We start from the raw sequence: 18,285 nt of genomic DNA on the forward strand, positions 1-18,285 counted from the left end.
ATATATATATATATATATATATATATATATATATATATATATATATATATATATATATATATATATATATATATATATATATATATAATGACACTTAGCGATATTATTGTGTTTTGTTGCTCTGGTCTGAGGATGGTTGCGTGTCAAAAGAGAAGAGGATGCTGCTATGTCTTACCATTGCACTGACTTGCTTGGCATTTGCACATAAATCAAACTGAAAACTATATTAATTTAATTTCATATAGCCTACTTTACCCTTTCAAAAGGCTGCTGTTTTATTTTATAACTGCAGGTTGCGTTTTATTGCATTCCGTTTATTGCCCAGATAAGGGGCACGTTATGCACGTTCCGTTTTGTCGATCACACATTTACGGCGAGTATTTACAAAGAGCGATCACCGTTATGCAAACTGCATGTTGGAGCAGATTTTCCGAGTTCCAAAAGGAAAAAAATGACCCTTTCCCCATCGATCTTCATAATAAAAATGATATCAAAAATCTGATTTCTTTATTGCATTCCTTTAATTTGATCAATGCAACGAAACACAATACATGAATATTGTAAGGGAAGGTAAACTTAAAGCACCATTGTACAACAGAGTAGTCACGTGCGTCATTCCGTCCAGGACGCACTGCAGGGAAAATAAACATTCAATCATGAATGCTAATTATCTATACACTTAGTCATTTTGATAATAGGCTAATATAGCTAATATAGACACTTAAAGCTTGTTTTCCCTTCGTTATAAACCTTATATAAGACTTTTAATTTTTTTGCGGCTCCAAACATATTTTTAATTTTTATTTTTTTTGAGGAAACAGAGGTAATTTAATGGCAGTTCTGTTTCCGAACATGTTTGGTGCAGTTCAAAGATTTACCAAAAAGCGGCGCCACCAAGCTGTGTCTTCCCCCCCCCCCTATTTCTTTACTTGTAGGTTTTTACAAGATACTTGTATTATCAACATTACAGTTATGAAGGATAGGCTAGTTTTACAAACATAACCCCAAGCCCCAAGCCCCACCCCTATAGCTAAACACCTTTTTTTTTGTTTGTTATATCTATCATATATGGCAAAGTATTACTAACGTCCGGGACTATCAGGACACCCATGTCCACGCCCTGGCAGAGTAAAAACCACTAGGGTCTATCTATGCGAAATCACTCGGGGTGTGGGTTGACTGCATCAGCAGGAGGAAGAGGAGGAGTTGCGTACAGCAGCCCTTATTACTACCGTGCCTCAGTCCTGCCCTCGACAGCCGAGCCGCTCCGACCTCCAAATCACATCTAGAGCTCCCGAACAGGCGGAATTAACCTCAAAAGACTAAAACAAGAAAAAACTATCAACAAAAAAAACCCAAAAAAAAAAACCCAAGACATCCACGGGGGAAAAGTTGGAGAACAAAGGATATTTACTGGAATACAACAAATCTAAACGCGCCGCTAATTTTCATTTTGTTGGAATATTTGACACCATGAGGATTTTCCCCGTTGTGCTCCTGCTTGTTCACAGCTTGGGTAAGTGTTCAATGAGCCAGTATAGAGCTCTTCGTACAAATACAACAGTGTTTGTTTTTCTGTACCCCTACTCTCTCTTCCCCCGAAGCCCTAAGTATTGGTTGACCTTTTTTTTTTTTTTTTTAAATCTAATCATCTATCTCATTTCCAGTATCTAATTTTTAAAAAATGTCATCTTAAATCGTTGGTCTCTGAAATGCCATGCTGCTCTGGAGTTAATGGGGTCATCTGTCTATTTTAGATGAAGCTTTATGTAACTGGATACATTTATTTTTAACTCATATTCTTGCCATGACATTAGCTAAGAGTCTGTCCATGAAATTTGGGGGTGTGAATGTTTGGGTCTTGCCTTTGGCTACATTTTGTTCCCAAACCACATAAGTACTTAACATGGATTTTTAGCTGCTGCAGTGCTTTGGAGCAAAGCCCAAATAAGCTATTTACTTGCGACCAAACATGGATTAGTAGTGTAACTAAAATCCCCTCCCAATCCCACCTGGAGCTTGCTTGTGTGCAACATGTCTCAACTTGCCCAGCAATCTCTGCCCAGGTGGAGTTCAGTTCATTACTTCTACCCTCAGAGTAGTAGCTTCTGCTTCTGGGACTCAAATTCTCTCCTTTTTTTTGTCCCTCTCTCCTCCAGTTGTGTCCAGATTGGCCAGTGGGGCTGCAGTTGATCGGCATGAGGGCGACAGGCAGCGGCACACGTCTGTCTTCAACCTTTTAGACACAACCAGGGACCGGAGGGCTGAGGAGGAGCGCACAGGTGCCACAACAGTGCAGCATGGCCAGGAAGGCAAGGAAGAGGAGGAGGATGATGGATATTACTACGATGATGAGTCTGAAGACGAAATGTCCGGAGACTATGACATGGATCTGCCACGAGGTAAGGCAGGATCTTGAGTTACTTTTCTAAAATCCTTCAGTATTTTTTGTCTGCATGCCATTTAATGACCCAACTTACTAACCTCTGAGTAGCTCTTTGAATGAAACTTAGCCATGAAAATAGCTGAACAGACTGTGTAGGCAATGCTTTAGTCTTTACTTCTAAAAACAAGTGTCTTTATTAAGGTGTATGCCTTTATTTGCTCTCTAACACTGGAAATCCTCATGTACTGTCTGACTAGATTACTGTGCCATTACATAGTTACAACCAGCAGTGTGGGAATAAAGGTGCAATAGTCATCAACAGCAGAAATGACAACACTGTTGAGTCCAGACTTAGCTGAATGTTTTTTTTTTTGGCTTTATTGGTTCAGTTGCCATGTTGAGCAAAGTGCAGGCGCTGTTCGTATTTTGAACGAGCCTTATCATTAATAACTATACAAAAAGCTAGAGTCTTTAGTAATCATGTAAAGACTGCACTTATGTGATGGGGTTTTTATTTTTGCATTGTTGGTGAAGTCACCATGACAATAAAACTGAAAGTCCTTTCATTAGCCAGAATGAGATTGTTTGACAGTGAGAAAGTAAGAAACAAACTCGAGTCTCACTCTAGAAGCAACATGTCAGCCTTTACTTTACTCATCTTTTTTTTCCCCATCTTTATTGGTTTAGTCGCCATGTCAAGCAAACCCAAAGACCCATCATCCCTCCCGGAGCCCCGAAACACAGAAGAAACCCAAAGAAGAGGAAAGGGAATAAAGAAAGGGAAAGGCAAGGGAAAGAAGAGGAATCCATGTCTGAAAAAGTACAAGGACTTTTGCATTCATGGCACCTGCCTGTACCTGAGGGAAATCCGTGCCCCATCTTGTGTGTAAGTACCAAAACTCTGCAAGCACCTGGATATCACCTTCTGAAATAATGATCAGCAATATGAACTAATTGAGTACCTCTTATGCTTGCAGCTGCGATCCAGATTACTCTGGCGAAAGGTGCCAGTTATTTACGCTGCTTGTCCATACCCCGGAGGGCTACAGCAGGACCACGGCTTTAGCAGTGATAGCTGTGGTGCTTTCATCCGTTTGCCTCACCATCATCGGCCTCTTATTAATGCTAAGGTGAGTAGAACACACATTAGACGCCATGAAGAACAATAAAAAAAAAAAAAGAGTGAAATAATCTGACTAATCCACCGTTTCTTTTTTTAAAATTATTTTCAGGTTTCACAAGCGTGGAGCGTATGATGTAGAGAGCGAGGAGAAGGTGAAGTTGGGGCTGGCGTCCAACAACTGAAACCACAAACAGAGGTGAGCGGTTCAGAACTGACCTATTATCCCAGACGTTACCTAGAAGCTTCTTTGTATCTTCATTAGATTAACCGTTTATTTATTTATTTTTTATCATATCAGGCATAAATGCAGAAATTCTACCTCAAACTGGAAAAACAGAAGCGTACTGCAACGGGAGGTCCAGGAGGAAACATGAACGTATGCGGAGATGGGAGCTGAGAGCGCTCAGATGGATGTTCGATATCTGGTCAGCTGTGGGCGACCGGATCGGTATCCCCTCAGGCGTCCACTAGAATAGGGGGCATCTTCCACGAAGCGAGATACAGAAGGGCTTAGAAGATGGACTGAAGATGGGATCGGCAGGAAGAAAACAAGAAGAAGGGATGATGTTTAGACTCTGCTCTGCTTCGTGACTGTGTGAAAAGAAAACGTTTCAAGTGGAACTGAAAACTTTAAACAGCAAGGATAGCTCAATTTGGACTCTTTTCTCTCGTGAGAAAATGTTTTGTATTTTTCCTGCACACCTTTTTTTCTTTTCCTGTACAGTAAACATTATATTTATAAGTTTAATTTATTTATTTAAATGTATTTATAGGGATATTGTTCCCTCAAGTAGTTTTTAAAATTGTAATGTTACAATTCTTTTTATATTTGCTATTGAACAATATTTATTTATAAAACAAACGGGCAGAAAACAAAATCACAAAAAAGCTCTTTGCCTTTATTTACAATTTTCCTTGTGTAGCCAATTTTATCCAGTTTTGGCAAAATCCAAAGTGATCCAAAGCACTGTAATTATTAAATTCCAAATAAAATGTTTATTTGGTTAATTTCTGTTTATTATTATTATTTTTTTTATCTTTGTTAAAATATAAACAACTTTTTGGAAGCTACCAATATCATACCAGGTGAACTCAGTTGGATTGTAAAACCAGTAGACCCCATCGTGTTTTTTTTTTGGTTTTTTTGCCCAATGGCACATCAGAGTTGAAGATCAGGGACGTCTCCTTCCCTTAGCTCGACTTTATCCTGCAGGCTCAGGGATTTGAAGGCCAGAAAGTAAAGGAGTTTCTTTGTTTGGCTTTCTGTTTTCTAAAAAAAAAAAGGTCAACAAAGAGTTTTTTTTTTTTTTACAAATTTCTCCACCAACTGTACAGATACCAGACCCTCTTTTACCTTATGAGAACATAATCAATACTGAAGTGAAAACTGGCTGTATGGAGAGAAGTTGAATTGTTTTTTGTCTTATCAGTGGAGATAGTGTCACGCTGCCAAAGTGAAAGAAAAAAAAAAGTGAATTAAGATGTTCCACCCTTTCAAATCCTGATTTGTCATTTTTGAAGTGATGATTTGTGATTGATTTGTTCATTGCAAAATAAAAAAAAAAATCTTGACATTTTGAGTGTTTCCTCATTATTACATTTCATTATGCTGGTGTGTAATTCTCAGTCATTCAGTATATGACAATGATGGGTGCTTAAATACAAGGTAACTGAATTTCTCTTGTTGTTCCACCTCTTATCCAAAAGGATTTTTTTTAGCTACTGCATGGTTGGAAGGATCAGGAAAGTTGTGGCCAGAGAAATCGCCCAAATGGGTCCGTTAAGGTCACATGAGTCACTGGCCCTACCCTCTATTCAGTTAATGTTGGGCTGTTGCCACTTGACAATCCAAACATTTTACCTAACGATGCCAACATGTCAGCTTTTTTGGCCACATGTCAAGAAAGTAAAAGTCCAAATGCCTTCTATTTAAACACTAGAAATTACTCTTCATTTCACAAATGAACAGATTCAGATGTTCCATGCTTTCTCCATGCATCTTTTAAGTGAGGTCAACTTTATTTTTGCCCTTTTATCAACTTCCTGACTTGGCCCACACATTAATGCCTGCATGGAGATACCATCGGTTTGCTCTTTTGTCCTGTTCGGGACCTGTAATTATAGTAAACACAATATTTTTATTTCCTTTCGCTGTGACGTATTTGCAACCTTTATGCGCCACAGCACCTGCATCCTGGCCTACAGGGCTATTATGTCCTGCTGCCTTTAAAAGGCAAATATTATTAGTTTGAGCTGTATATAGAGTTATAAAGCTGACCCTGTTTATTATGTTTAGCTTCAGTCGGACAATTGTGGAGTGACATTAATATGTTGTGTATAGGGAGGGGCTTTCTTGAAATCAATTTGTTTACATTGTTGACAGCATCATCAGTTTCACTGAAAGATTAACCTCAAGCATACTAAAATTTTTGCACCGCTGATTTGTCCCCTTGAAGACAGCGACTTTTCTGACATCGTTAAAACAGAAGTGATTTCTCCAACTCCAAACCCTGGTATCATGACCACAACCGTGAACCAATCAGAACTCTGCCCACGATGTCCTTAGTTTATTACAGACTCACTTGTAGAAGAGTATATAAGATTTATTGATAAAAATCACCTTTTTAATTAAAAAAAAGTATGAGTAAGGAGTGCTGACACTGCTTACACTGGTCAGCACTTTTCTTCTTCTTTTATTGCTATTCTCTACAGTTACCATCTGTAAACCAATTTTGTTTTTGTGACGTCTTGTTTTATTGATGGTTTCAAATAGGTTTCGTAATATATGTGTAGTTTTAAAGGTGAGCATTTTAAAAGCTCATAAGCAAGCCAAGGGCGTTCAGAGTAATCCTGCTGCAGGGTCTTTGGTCATAATGACAGCTCATTTTACTCTGTGTGCAACTTTTGTTAGATATATTATGTTCTCTGATTAAAAAGCAGCCCCTCGTGAGAGTGCCAACCTTTTGTAGCACAGATGCAAGGTGTGTAAAGCAGGGAACACCTGATGCTCACTTCGCAGCTTCACGCACTCCATTACTCACACAGGCAAACAGCTGGTGTGTTCAAAGAGATGCATAGTGTAACATCAGGAGGCCCAGAGCGCCAAATCGGTTCAGAAAGACCGGTGAGGGCAAGTACCAGCAGCCATTATAGCTGTTATGATTGCCTGCATTTAACAGAGGTAGGGTTGAAAAAAAAAAAAAAAAAAAACCCAGCTGGACTCAAACGAAGCCAAAGTTTAGTCATCCCTTGAAGTCATCTCCTACACGGATGTTGTTGCACCGGTTGTGTGTGTGCGTAAGTTTGTGTGTGAGCGGGAATGCCTCAGCTCTGACTCTGTGTGGTTTGCTGGGGTTAACCAAATCATTAAAGGCAAAAACAATTCACTGTAAAGCATACATGTTTACCAGCTGATGCTACTCAAGCCTGTTTGTTGGTTTGACTGCATGCTTTCTGTGTTTAGTGGATAAACAAGATACTCAACCCTAACGATTGCTCTGGTTGTTGTAGTTAAAAGCAGACATTCAGCCTAACCAAGGGTGTGGCACCTGATTTAAGATGTGACTTTCGTCATAACATCTGTTGAGAAATCGAAAAAATAGAAGTTCGACTTGGTTTTTTTTTTCCAGGAAAAAAAAAAATAGCCCAAAAGCTTTGGGGTTTTTTTAACACATGAAAAAAAAGCACATACTGTATATCATTGCCAGTACTTTCAGATTGTATAGAACTTCTCAAAAGAATTCATACCCCCGCCAACCTGTTTGAAATCTGTCACATTTCATCCACAACCTTTCAATGTTTTTCATTCAATGTCTTCTTTTTTTTTTTTTTACATCTTATGCAATATACCAGCAGAACGTAATGCATACTGTAATTCAAAACTTAAAGTATAAGTTTGGAATTTCCTATTTTCAGACAATTGAAGATAAGACGTCCAAAGCTTGGTATGCTGTTCTAACAAATTATACTTATAAAGTGCTTTTTAGAACACTCAAAAACACTTTCCAAAACAAGGAAAACGCAAACAAGATAAACAAATTGCTGCAAAGTAAATGTGGGAATTCTGCTTTATCACATGAAATAAAAAAGAAAGACACTGAGGTTTTTGTTTTTTAAAGCTGCACTGCGACAACTGCCTTTTGCACAGCACTATATGTGTACTTACAAGGCACACACACATTTTACAGTAGTGAAGCCGCCTAATCCGGGCCTCTCAATGTCAAGTAGCAGAACGCCCAGAAATAGTGATGTAGAGTCATGCTCACATAGCTGCTATTCCCGGGGCTGATGGTCACTGAAGAGCTAGAATGCTGAGCGAAAACTGGGAGTTCACTGCCCGCTCTTCCTGGGTACGACTGGTGACTCTGAGCCAAGAAATCATGCTGGACACAATATCCCATTTTCCCTTGTAGGGTTCACTCCACAGAGTCTAAATATGTGGTTTGCACTCATCTTCTTGGTGTTTTTCAGCATTCCTAGAGAGAGAGAGGATATTTTCACAGCTTGGGAGGCATTTCCTTACAGGTCGTACAAAATTCATTGGAAAGAGCAAGATTCATTGTGTGCCAGAAGCCTTTGGGAAATAACAGTCATACTGGTAATGGTTCATTTCTGTTTCAGGATGGTAAACAATATGCTATGAACAGAAAGACTACAGGGAAATGTAAAAATAGTAAACAAAAGACATTTACAAAAGCCGCATCTCTTTACTGCCATCCGAATCCATTAGGGTTCGATTGATATATTGGCAAACAGAGTGGAGTGGTCAGGTACTGTAGCACTTGTAATACATTGCATTAGTGTAAGGAGGTTGAGTTTGTTGTGAAAGGTGCTTCCTGTCCCGCTGAGAAGCAACAATGGGTAGTTTCCACCCTGACATGGAAGTGCGCACGCCAACAGTTGCAAATATAATCATGCCTCATAAACGGGAGCGCGTTATTACCTGGAATCAACAAATGTGTGTGTAGGCGTGTGTGGGTGTGTGTGTGTGTGTTTCAGAATCAGCCTGAAAACCTCAAGGATACAGTTTAGTACTCCAACGAAGTCAAGCGAGTTTGTGCGATGCGCCACAACCTATGATCGGCTTTTGTGATAGTTAACATCGGTGAACCACTGAGGCCTGATTGATGAGGTGGTGACAGAAACACAGACATTGTTGCATGACAACTGAGAGGCTACGATGGATGAGCATGTTGCGCGGCATCTGTGCGACCCTGTTTACACAAAGGCAAACCGCAGGAGAGGAGGGCGGGGTGCAGAGGGCGACAGGAACCCGCTGAATGAGTGAAAGGTCAAAAAGGTAACATGAGAGGGAGGAGAGCAAGATGAAGAGAGAAGGATGGAGAACGTGTCAAGGTGAGAACCTCTAGTTAGTAGGGTGCTGACTCGACTTCACTCATGTTAAATAAAAAAGAGATTAAAGTGTCAGAGCACTCTGTCAGTAGCTATTATAACCCTCCGTCTTCCTCTTTCTGGCCTTTACCCTCCTCTTTCCTGTGAATTAGCGACTCGATTTCCTTATTCCGGCCCTGAATGACTCCCGTATTCTCTCCCCATTTCCATATCCTTTTCCTGTCTTCTCTCACTTTACATTCTTTACAACTAAAGAGACAGTGTGGTCATAGTAATACATGAGGAAGTTATGTAAGGCTAAATCGGCTGCTAAACTGAAATGAAAATATGCATCTCATTCAGTTTTGTGGTTCCTCTATCAACCAGAAAACCATCTTCCTTACTGCAGATAAAACTGGTTCAAATATATATATACTGCTGTTCTTTGCCATTACTTCAGAGTAATAACAATAAGACTTCTGTTTTTATTACTCAGGACTTTAAGTTGATGAACTCTGCTTATTTCTCAAATGGTCAACATGTTGTTTTTATAGTAAATTAGAAGCTTTCTGCTGTTTTTTCCCCCTTAATTTCTTGCACACCTTGGTTAACAGTAGGACTTGTGAAAAAATACTCTTTTACTTTATGTAGTTCATTTAAGAATTCAGCAATTGTTACTTTGCTATATTTTTTTATATTTTCCCTGGGCTGGTCTCAAACTAATGATCTCTTACAACTTCTTCCTGAGCTTCATAATTTATTTTATACATCCCACAGTTCTGTTTTTAGATAATTTATCTACAAAATACAACAAAGTAAATTACAAAATTTGATGAATTTGAGTATTTGATGCCTGCTCTCGACAACACAGCAGAGTTGAGGGCATATTCTCTTTTATTATTTATTTGAAGACCAGTAGATAAAGACCTTCAGTTTTTCTTTTGTAAAAACAGATCAATAAAGGTGATTGCCGTTTTCTGTGCATGAGGTCCAGTATCAAATGCACAGCAGCAACAACTGGGTGTGAGAACGAGGGGGGCTGTTTCTGTGTGATGAAAGTAAAAGTGTTTTGCCTTCTTTCCATCTTATTTTCTTTAACATATTATTAAGTTTGTGAAAAGTAGAAATGTGCTGCCAGATAACATTGAAGAACTGTTATAAAAATACCAGTCAGTTTCCCCCAAAAAACCAAAAAAAACATTTTAACTATGTACTGTATACTGTATATGATAACAAATACTGTCAGAGATATTGTGGAATTAAAAAAAATTAATCTAAGTAATAATTTCTTTTGTACAAAAATGTTAAATTTAGCCATGAACTTATTATACTACAGAGTTTAATAAGTCACCCTGACTCCTGTGTGGATGTTACTGATTAGCTTAAAATAATGCTGCTTTTGAAAGTTTCTCTGAAACGGTTTGCACTCAACTTTCATCTCATGAGAACAGTTTAATTTGTCCCTGTACGGGTTTGGGTCCACAATAACAATAACAATGAAACTACTGTATAATTATTTAACCAAAACCAAGAATTGGGAAAATAAAAGCAACCTAAACAGAAAAATATCAGTTTATTTTACCCCAAGTCTATTAGAATGAGTAAGTGATTTGTATCCGGAAACAAACAAGAAAGATCCCCTGCAAATGTGCTTCATCACTGCGCAGTTTTGAACGTCAGACAAAACTGACAAAATGCTCCAGGCATTTTTCTACAGGAGATAACTATGTGGACTACGAAGAGGTTTTGTACACGTCAGGTTTTACACAATTTACTATTTTAAGTGAAACATAAAGCAAGGCTGTCAAGCTCAGGTTTTGCCTGAGACCCCTTGGTTTTCTGATCGCTGTGTTGTGCCTGACAGCGTTGCTGAAAAAGCATCTCCGCTTGCTCCCGAAGCCAAGAGCAGCTGGGCTGGGATGCCAACAGATTCCCCGTTGCTGATGTCACTCTGCTGGGCAGACACTTGTTATGTATCATGGTCACACTATTAAATTCTCACTGGAGTCTATTTAGGCCCTACTGAGCCCGATGGCTGCATTATGTTACTTACTCTGTAAAATGAGAGGACCGAGGGACTGAAGCTGGGTTTAAAAGGGAAAGCAGGCAGGTGATCAGAGGGCAAGGGAGAAGGAAAACAGAGGACTGAGAGCACTCATTTAGCCAATCTGGTCTGACACGCACTCAAACACAATGAAGAAAATTATTTAAACGACAATATCCCGGAAAGTAGACAGGAAGGTGTGATGACTCTATGCTTGACTCATCTGTTTTCCCCACTCCTTACAATATAGGCTGCGGTTCTCTGTTAAAAAAAATAAATAAATAAAAATCCTCTCATATCCGCCCAGGGTGCACATGCGTGTGGAGGAGCAGGGGCATTCTGGTGGTTTTAGAGGATCAGCCAAACGCGTGCAGGCTGGCTGAGTTGGCCGACACCGCAGCTTATGACAAAGGAGGGGCCGTCGGATGTGAGGGGCAGGCAGCAGGCTCCGGTTACCTCAAGGAGCAAGCTCCATGCCGTTCCTCTTCATTGTGCTTCCTTTGCGGTTGAGCCGTGTTTGTAACTTCGTAACCCGTTGACACCGTTCCTCACTCCCACGGCAAACACTCTTAAGAAATCTTCATTGTCATGCTTTGATCCTGAGAGGACTACAGGAAAACAAAAAGTTCAGGGATTTTCCCTGTGGAGAAATACATCTTCATACTTAAGCAGTGACTTTACCAAAAGGCAAACTGAACTTGGCTTGTTCCATGCAAAACAATGATTAACGAGACTACTTGGAAGACTTATACTTCTTACCCTTGTTCATCAAAATACTTATTTCTTCCACATAATAGGTTAATACCCATTAACTTCAGTTGCATTTTGACATGTAAGGTTGACAGTTAGGGATAAAATAGTAACACCACAACAGATATAGCCTTAAGAATATATTTATTCAACCAATAAGTTTGTGTCCTACAGGAAATGAAATGGTCATTTGTTTTGTTTTGTTTAGATGACACATGTTTTAATTTAACACCATGTAAATAAACCTAACTGAATTAAAATGGAACCAGCTTATTTAAAAAGGTAAGCTATTGAAAAAAGGTATTGCTTAGTTTTAGTACTTTATTTGATCGTAAAAAATAAAATAAAATAAATATTTTGATTAAATGTATGTGACACCAAACAGGAGCAGCAATGCTTCAAAATTCACATTTGGTTCAGTATCTTCAAACTACTGCAAGTTTTTCCTCCTTCTTCTTCTTTATGAAATGTAATACAAAATACAATTTGTTACACTGATTAAGTTACATGCATCCCTCATCGATGAAAAGTAAACAATTCAAAATATTGTCCCAGGAGGATTATAATTATTTAATAAAAGTAGCTTACTGGCAACATCTGGTAATTGTGGGAAGTTATATCAAAACTTTTATAAATCGTAATACCCTCGCAACGATTATGGACACAAATGAAAGGTTTGAATTGTTTATTAATAAGAGAAATTGGCTGGTGGATTTCCTCTATGTTTTGTGTGTGATTCCACATCACTAAAGACAAGAGGTAAGTGGTTATTGAAGACATAATGATATGTTTTCAAGAAGGAAGTGTCAATCAGAGCTGCAGATTTACCTGACATGCTAAAACTTAGAGAAATTGCAATGATGGGAGAAAGTAATCAATGTTGTCATCTCAACGTTCACCTGTTGTATATCACAAGCACAGGTTTTCGGAATAGCACACAGTGCTGGTCAGTGCTATTATATTTCCAAAGAACCTTTAAAATCTGCAATATTGTGTCATTGCTTGTCACAACAGACTACGTCACTGTAGAGAGTCTGACAATTCTCAAAAACAAGAAAAGTGCACTTGACAGATTTGCTGGATGTTCGGTTGACTTTTGCTCATTACGTGATTGAACCAAGAGCCAGCCACATGATTTTAAGCTCTTTGAATTTCTCATCCATTTGCATTCATCCCTCTGAATCTGACAGATTTATACTCCCCCCTAACCCGCCTAAGCGGCCCACAGACTATTAGAGGTCTGTGACCTCAGCAAGACTTCTCCCTCTGCTGCTCCCTGTCTAAACATCTACTCACTGAAATTCTGTGTGTTGCTTCTTTCTTGCTGTGGCCTTGAGACAGTGTGGGAGCTGTTCAGAGAGCTGGAATGCAGAAGGAGTGCTCAGCTTCTGGAGCAGAGAAAGGCTGAAAAGGGGGATTTTTTCCCTTGGATGAGATCATGGATGATGGCGCTCCCAGAGCGGGAGCTGAGCTTGTGGCAGACGCGCCCCTGACCTCCCTCTGCACACACGTGCAGAAGGAACACACACACACATTATATCCTCACAGGGGCTATGCAACGACTCCCATTCATGTTTCATTAATTTCTACAGCCTAACTCGAACCCTTACCCTAAACCTAACTAACACTTAAACTCAATTCATATCTTACTCCTAAACCTAACCCATAACCCCAAAAAAGCAGTTTTTCTTTGGGGCCTATAAGGAACAGTCGGTTCTCACAAAGTATGTATGAGGAAAGTGTTCCTTACGCCGTGGCAAATACATGCCAACACACACACGTATAGAGGGGATGAGCACGGTTCATGAAAGCAGAGAGATGACATCTAGTTTTCATCTCTGCCCATTACACCGCTGCTAATCTCAAAATCCAGATTGTCCTGTCTTTATCAACATGCCACACACAGCGGCTTTGCAAAAGTCCCCAGTGGACCACTTTAGCGGGCTCAACCATGCGAGGAGCTCTACTATAATCTACCCCATTACTGGCAGAGAGATGGAGGTGATTAGTAACCCACGACAATTAGCCCGCTCAGTACTTATATGCTGACAAAGCGGAGTCGACGGCAATACTGTCTCATCTTGAGGAGTGATCTGTTATGTGGTGCTAAACTAAGTGGATGAGGAGTCTGTGTTCACGCAACAGCAGTCGAGACGGCAGGATGATGCTTATTGTGATTCGTCAGCCCCTTGTTACCCGTATGTGAGTCACGGAGACCGGCACTCATGGCTTTGTGCCTCGGTGTGAAAAATATCTCTCTTTCCTGAGCCCCCCTCTCTCCAAACGTGACTTTTGGGAATTTGACAAACCAAAGCTCTGTCAGGGGACATGAGCCTTGGTCTAAATGTGACACATTGCTGTGGGAGCAATTGTTGTTTTTATAGATCCTCTAATCATTCCTCTATGAGCTGGAATAACTGGAACCAGTGTTAGTGCTTGATTAAAGCATTGAAGAGGAGTAAGCTCAGTGTCTAAGCTGACACATAAAAAAGCAACAGTTTACTCTTCAGCAGTATGTTGTTGATTAGCTGCGGTCCTGATTGTTGACAGTTAGAGGGGTTTGTCTGTCACTGCTCTGTGGTCAGTGGACTGGCATTATGATGACAAATCCTTTTTGCACGACAGTGGATTTCACTGAAAAGTCCATGATTGGATAAACGATCCAGTCATTTTCTCTTGAACTGCTCTGTGATGCAATGCCACTCAAAACACTGGAGTAAAGATCACATGTTTTGTTGACCAACCAAGTAAGTAAGCCTTTATGCAGATGGTAGTGCACTGTACCAGAAAAATCAAATTAGAACACTATGTGGTGTGTATTTTACATCTACATATTTTTTATGTAAGAAAACGGAGGAATTTCTCTACATTTTAATAAATAGCAATGTGATTATGTTCATGTTTTTGCTTTTTCAGCTTTCAGTATTGTTTTCGATTTCACCTCACTGCTAACTCTTCTTTGGAAAACTGTTTCCTGACAACAACAACAACAACAACAAAAAAAAGCCAGAAAAAGCAGTTTTATCAGATTATTTGTGTGCCAAACAAGCTTATGTTGTGGCTGAGTTTTATTAATTTCGTCTATTTGACATCAGCTAAAGCCAGTTGTGCTGCTCTGATTGACATTATCAAGATTGGCCTCTCAGGTTTCAGTAGAAGGCAAACAAACAGGTTGTACTTTGTATTATATTTTCCCTGGTATTCAAATCTCCTCTCTGACACTCGTCAGATACCTGCCTTCGTAGCTAGCTTTGTTTCTTCTTCTGTAAGACAGCCAAATGATTGGTTCACAATGCAGGTTTTTTTGGCTGCTGCGTGAGTTCCTTTGCCCTAATTATAGACACCAGACTGACATCTTTATCGTCACTAAATTCTGTTCCGCCTAAAATGTCCCGATGGTATTTCTGTTGTTGTCTAAATTTGCTCCGCTCAGAGGCTGTGGAGCAGCTATGCGTCAGTGCAGGAAAGGCCTGGGAAAAGATTGAGTTTGGTAAACCACTGAGCCGCAGTCCAACTGACCTTAACATCCTTCTGCTTCTGTGCGCATTGAAGTTGTGTTTTCCAGCTTGCAGTGGGGTACAGCGTCACCCTCTTGGCTCCCAACAAAGACCCCACATCAGTCAGAAGAAAAGGCTGCCAGGAAGTGACGCTACCACATCAGTAGTCCTTGTTTAAAAGCATTAGATCACCATGAGCCCTTTTCAGTAGGAGTTGAGATTAATGAGAAGGAGAATAATGCAAAGTGAGTAAGTATTAACTGCTGTCCACAACGAATTTCCTGTAACAGACAGGAACTGTGGGTTTGAGAGGCTGGTGTGATAAAGGGACCTCACTGCAACTCCTTATATAGAGACACATAAAGGGACACTTAAAGTTTACAACGGTCAAAGTTTTTGTCCTTTACTGTAATACATGAGCTCAACGTTTTTCTCTAGAATTAGTGCCAGTCCGCTCTGTCCATCTCTATAGTAACTGCAAGCAACGCCAGGCAGGGAAAACAACATCATAAAAGCTGACTGCAGTGCTTCACAGTCATTATTGGATACTATAGCGGTGTTGGGTGGGAGTAATTGATTGCAGATGTTAGTGAAAGGACGTTTTTGTGCATGTACTGTATGTGTCACTGTTGTTATATAGCTGACAGTAGAGATGCATTATGGGTTTTTGCTCAAAGTTAGTCCATCGTCCTCTGGAGCTCCAACATCATAGTTCCAACAGTTTTCATTTTCTTGTTGATGTTATGTGGGAAGTGCTGGTAAAAAAAAAAAAAGTCTACCATTACCATTCCAGCAGCACAGATAGTTTTTGGTATACATTCTTTTTTATATATTTTTTCCTTGTAATTGTTATTGCCCAGTCACAAAAATATTGTAATACCTAGAAACAGACAATTGAAACTGTACCAGAGAGGAAGCACTAATCTTCTTGACAATTATACAGCCGTAACATTACAATAAATCTGTGAATACATACATTTAGTCAAGAGGGTCCGGCTCCAAAAAGGTCTTCAACAACCTTTATCTCTAGTGAGAAAATACTGAGAAATACATTCTAAGCCAAGAGCTCCAGGTCCAGAGCTGTTAGGCTCTGATCACCGAGGACATTATGCTAACTTGATGCTAACTTGTTTTCAGACATGCAACGAGTAAGTACCCAAAATGTTTGCTATGGCATGCAAGTGTACCCAGTGATTATAGCAACTTAAACGATTTGTTGAGTGGACCCCAGCTATTTGCAGGTTCAATGATTGCAGATTAACCTATTTGCAGATTGTTCTGAGGAATGTATCACAAAATAATTGTGAAAAAAGTATTCAAAAGAAAATGCAGCTTGGGAAGCTGCAATACCAAGGCAGAGTGCTATGTGACATGCTACTGGCTGGCCTTTGCAAAGTTGCCAACTCTCTGTACTGATTGGTTGCATTCCCAAAAGCGGAGATATGAAAGTGATGTGATCCATTTTAATTCAGTACAGTTGGAAAGCTACTGGTTTCTAATCAACCCTCCTCTCAAAATTATGGCTGCTGTGCGTATAAAATAAGATGATGCCTGCAGGAATTGCCTGCTTTTATTATATTCCACTTTATAATCTTTAATTGTTATAGTTTAATTCCATAAAATGCAGTGAAGTATTTTAATATCTTCTTTGGTTGCTGTTTGAGGTTAGCTGTGAACATATTCACTCATATTGTAAATTAACATCAGTGCAGCATCTCGTTGCATCTCAGCTCCAGCTGAAAGAGACAAATGTTTGCTAATAACTGAGCTTTAGAAGACATGCTGCATTTTTGGACAATTGGACATGTTCTTTAAAATCTGTCTGCATGACAATTATCTAAATAGTGTCACTGATTGTCTTGAATGAAGGTAGACTTGCTGATTTATTAAAACCCTTAATGACATAGTTGCTATGATAAGGATACCTTCAAATTTATTTATTTTTTTGTTTTGCTGACATTTGTGTTGCCCCTCTGCAGTTCTTGACTTGCACATTCCTACATTTTGTCTTTTATTGCATAGTTTTCCATTCTCTTATCTTGACATCCAGTTCTCTAAAAATAACCCTTTTATCGAGGCCATTGTGTCTATTTATGTCACAGAAAGCAGCCCAACAATGTGTCTCACACTTACTCCTTTCTTTTGCGTTTTATTAGTTTCTTCCTGGTATTTTTTTGTACTTTTGCAATCTAAACTCTGCACATTGTTGTCTCTGAGCTGTAAATGACACAGCAAAAGAAAGAAAAAAAAGAAGAACTATGTTTATGTGATTTGGAAGCTTTCGTATGTGACACTGGGTGGATCCTCAGGCAATGGGAGATACGCTGTCTGCACTTAAACAGACTTTTCCCCCTGGCTGATTACTCTAGAGTCATAAACGGAAACCCAGAACGGGACACTAATGCACAGACACAGACACAGACGGAAGCCTACAAACTTGACGACACACTTTTTGACCCCACACGCCCAAGAAAAGGCCGGTCTTGCATAAACACTAAGATTGTTCATTGTTTTCCTTATTTTTCCAGCCGGCCTTGTCGTCACTCAGGGTTTTCTTCCACATGTCTGTCAGTTTGGTTATTTTCAGAAACTTTCTGCTGAGATGGGTGTTTGTGGCTTTAACTTTGTTGAACACACTAAATACATAATTTTCTTATAGAGTTAAAAATAAGCAAAAAAGGGAAGCAGAAGAAAATGAGGATATGCGGTAATAGCAACAAATGTCTGAACATTGCTTAGAATTAGTGATACAAGATGCCATCTAGGTTTGTGTGCAAAGAAGTACACATAGGATGCTTTAAGTGATAAAAGCTGCCACCTTCATTAGTTCAATCTTTTTTAAAGGATTTCTCTGATGTGCAAGAACCAAAGCAACACTCAACATATGTTTTGATGAGGGAATAACATTACAACATGACATAAAGTTCTGTGTACAGACATAAACTTCATGTTATTTGACTGAGATTTTATGCTAGGGACCAGTAAAATGCTGCGAAAGACAAATGGCACAAGTTCTTCAACATGAAACAACTTAAAATATAAAATGTGTGGCGTGCATTTGCATTCTTTACTCTGACACTACTAAATAAAATCCAGCACAACTGATTGCATGTAGAAGTAACGTATTTAATAAACAGAGGTCAGCCACGTGCAA

At 39.4% G+C, this 18,285-nt stretch overlaps 1 protein-coding gene and 1 long non-coding RNA gene across 2 annotated transcripts; one reads left to right on the forward strand and one right to left on the reverse strand.

Annotated features, from left to right (window-relative positions):
- Positions 1 to 1,189: 1,189 nt before the first annotated feature.
- Positions 1,190 to 5,081, forward strand: hbegfa (heparin-binding EGF-like growth factor a). Its single transcript, XM_032555473.1, has 6 exons — positions 1,190 to 1,516; positions 2,160 to 2,402; positions 3,074 to 3,272; positions 3,364 to 3,516; positions 3,619 to 3,705; positions 3,808 to 5,081. Exons 1-5 carry the CDS (start codon positions 1,474 to 1,476, stop codon positions 3,689 to 3,691), a joined length of 711 nt encoding a protein of 236 aa, XP_032411364.1. The 5' UTR covers positions 1,190 to 1,473; the 3' UTR covers positions 3,692 to 3,705; positions 3,808 to 5,081.
- Positions 4,648 to 15,461, reverse strand: LOC116714744 (uncharacterized). Its single transcript, XR_004338119.1, has 3 exons — positions 15,154 to 15,461; positions 11,341 to 11,492; positions 4,648 to 7,984 (listed from the first exon to the last, which is right to left on the reverse strand). It is a non-coding gene; the product is annotated as an uncharacterized LOC116714744 (long non-coding RNA).
- Positions 15,462 to 18,285: the final 2,824 nt, after the last annotated feature.

The sequence above is a fragment of the Xiphophorus hellerii genome, chromosome 23, assembly GCF_003331165.1.
Source record: "Xiphophorus hellerii strain 12219 chromosome 23, Xiphophorus_hellerii-4.1, whole genome shotgun sequence".
Taxonomy (NCBI): Eukaryota; Metazoa; Chordata; class Actinopteri; order Cyprinodontiformes; family Poeciliidae; genus Xiphophorus; species Xiphophorus hellerii.

Coding starts and splice junctions, on each gene's coding strand:
- hbegfa (XM_032555473.1), top strand. CDS start 1,474: ATGAGGATTTTCCCCGTTGTGCTCCTGCTTGTTCACAGCTTGG. Junction 2,403..3,073: donor TGACATGGATCTGCCACGAG/GTAAGGCAGGAT, acceptor TTATTGGTTTAG/TCGCCATGTCAAGCAAACCC. Junction 3,273..3,363: donor ATCCGTGCCCCATCTTGTGT/GTAAGTACCAAA, acceptor TTATGCTTGCAG/CTGCGATCCAGATTACTCTG.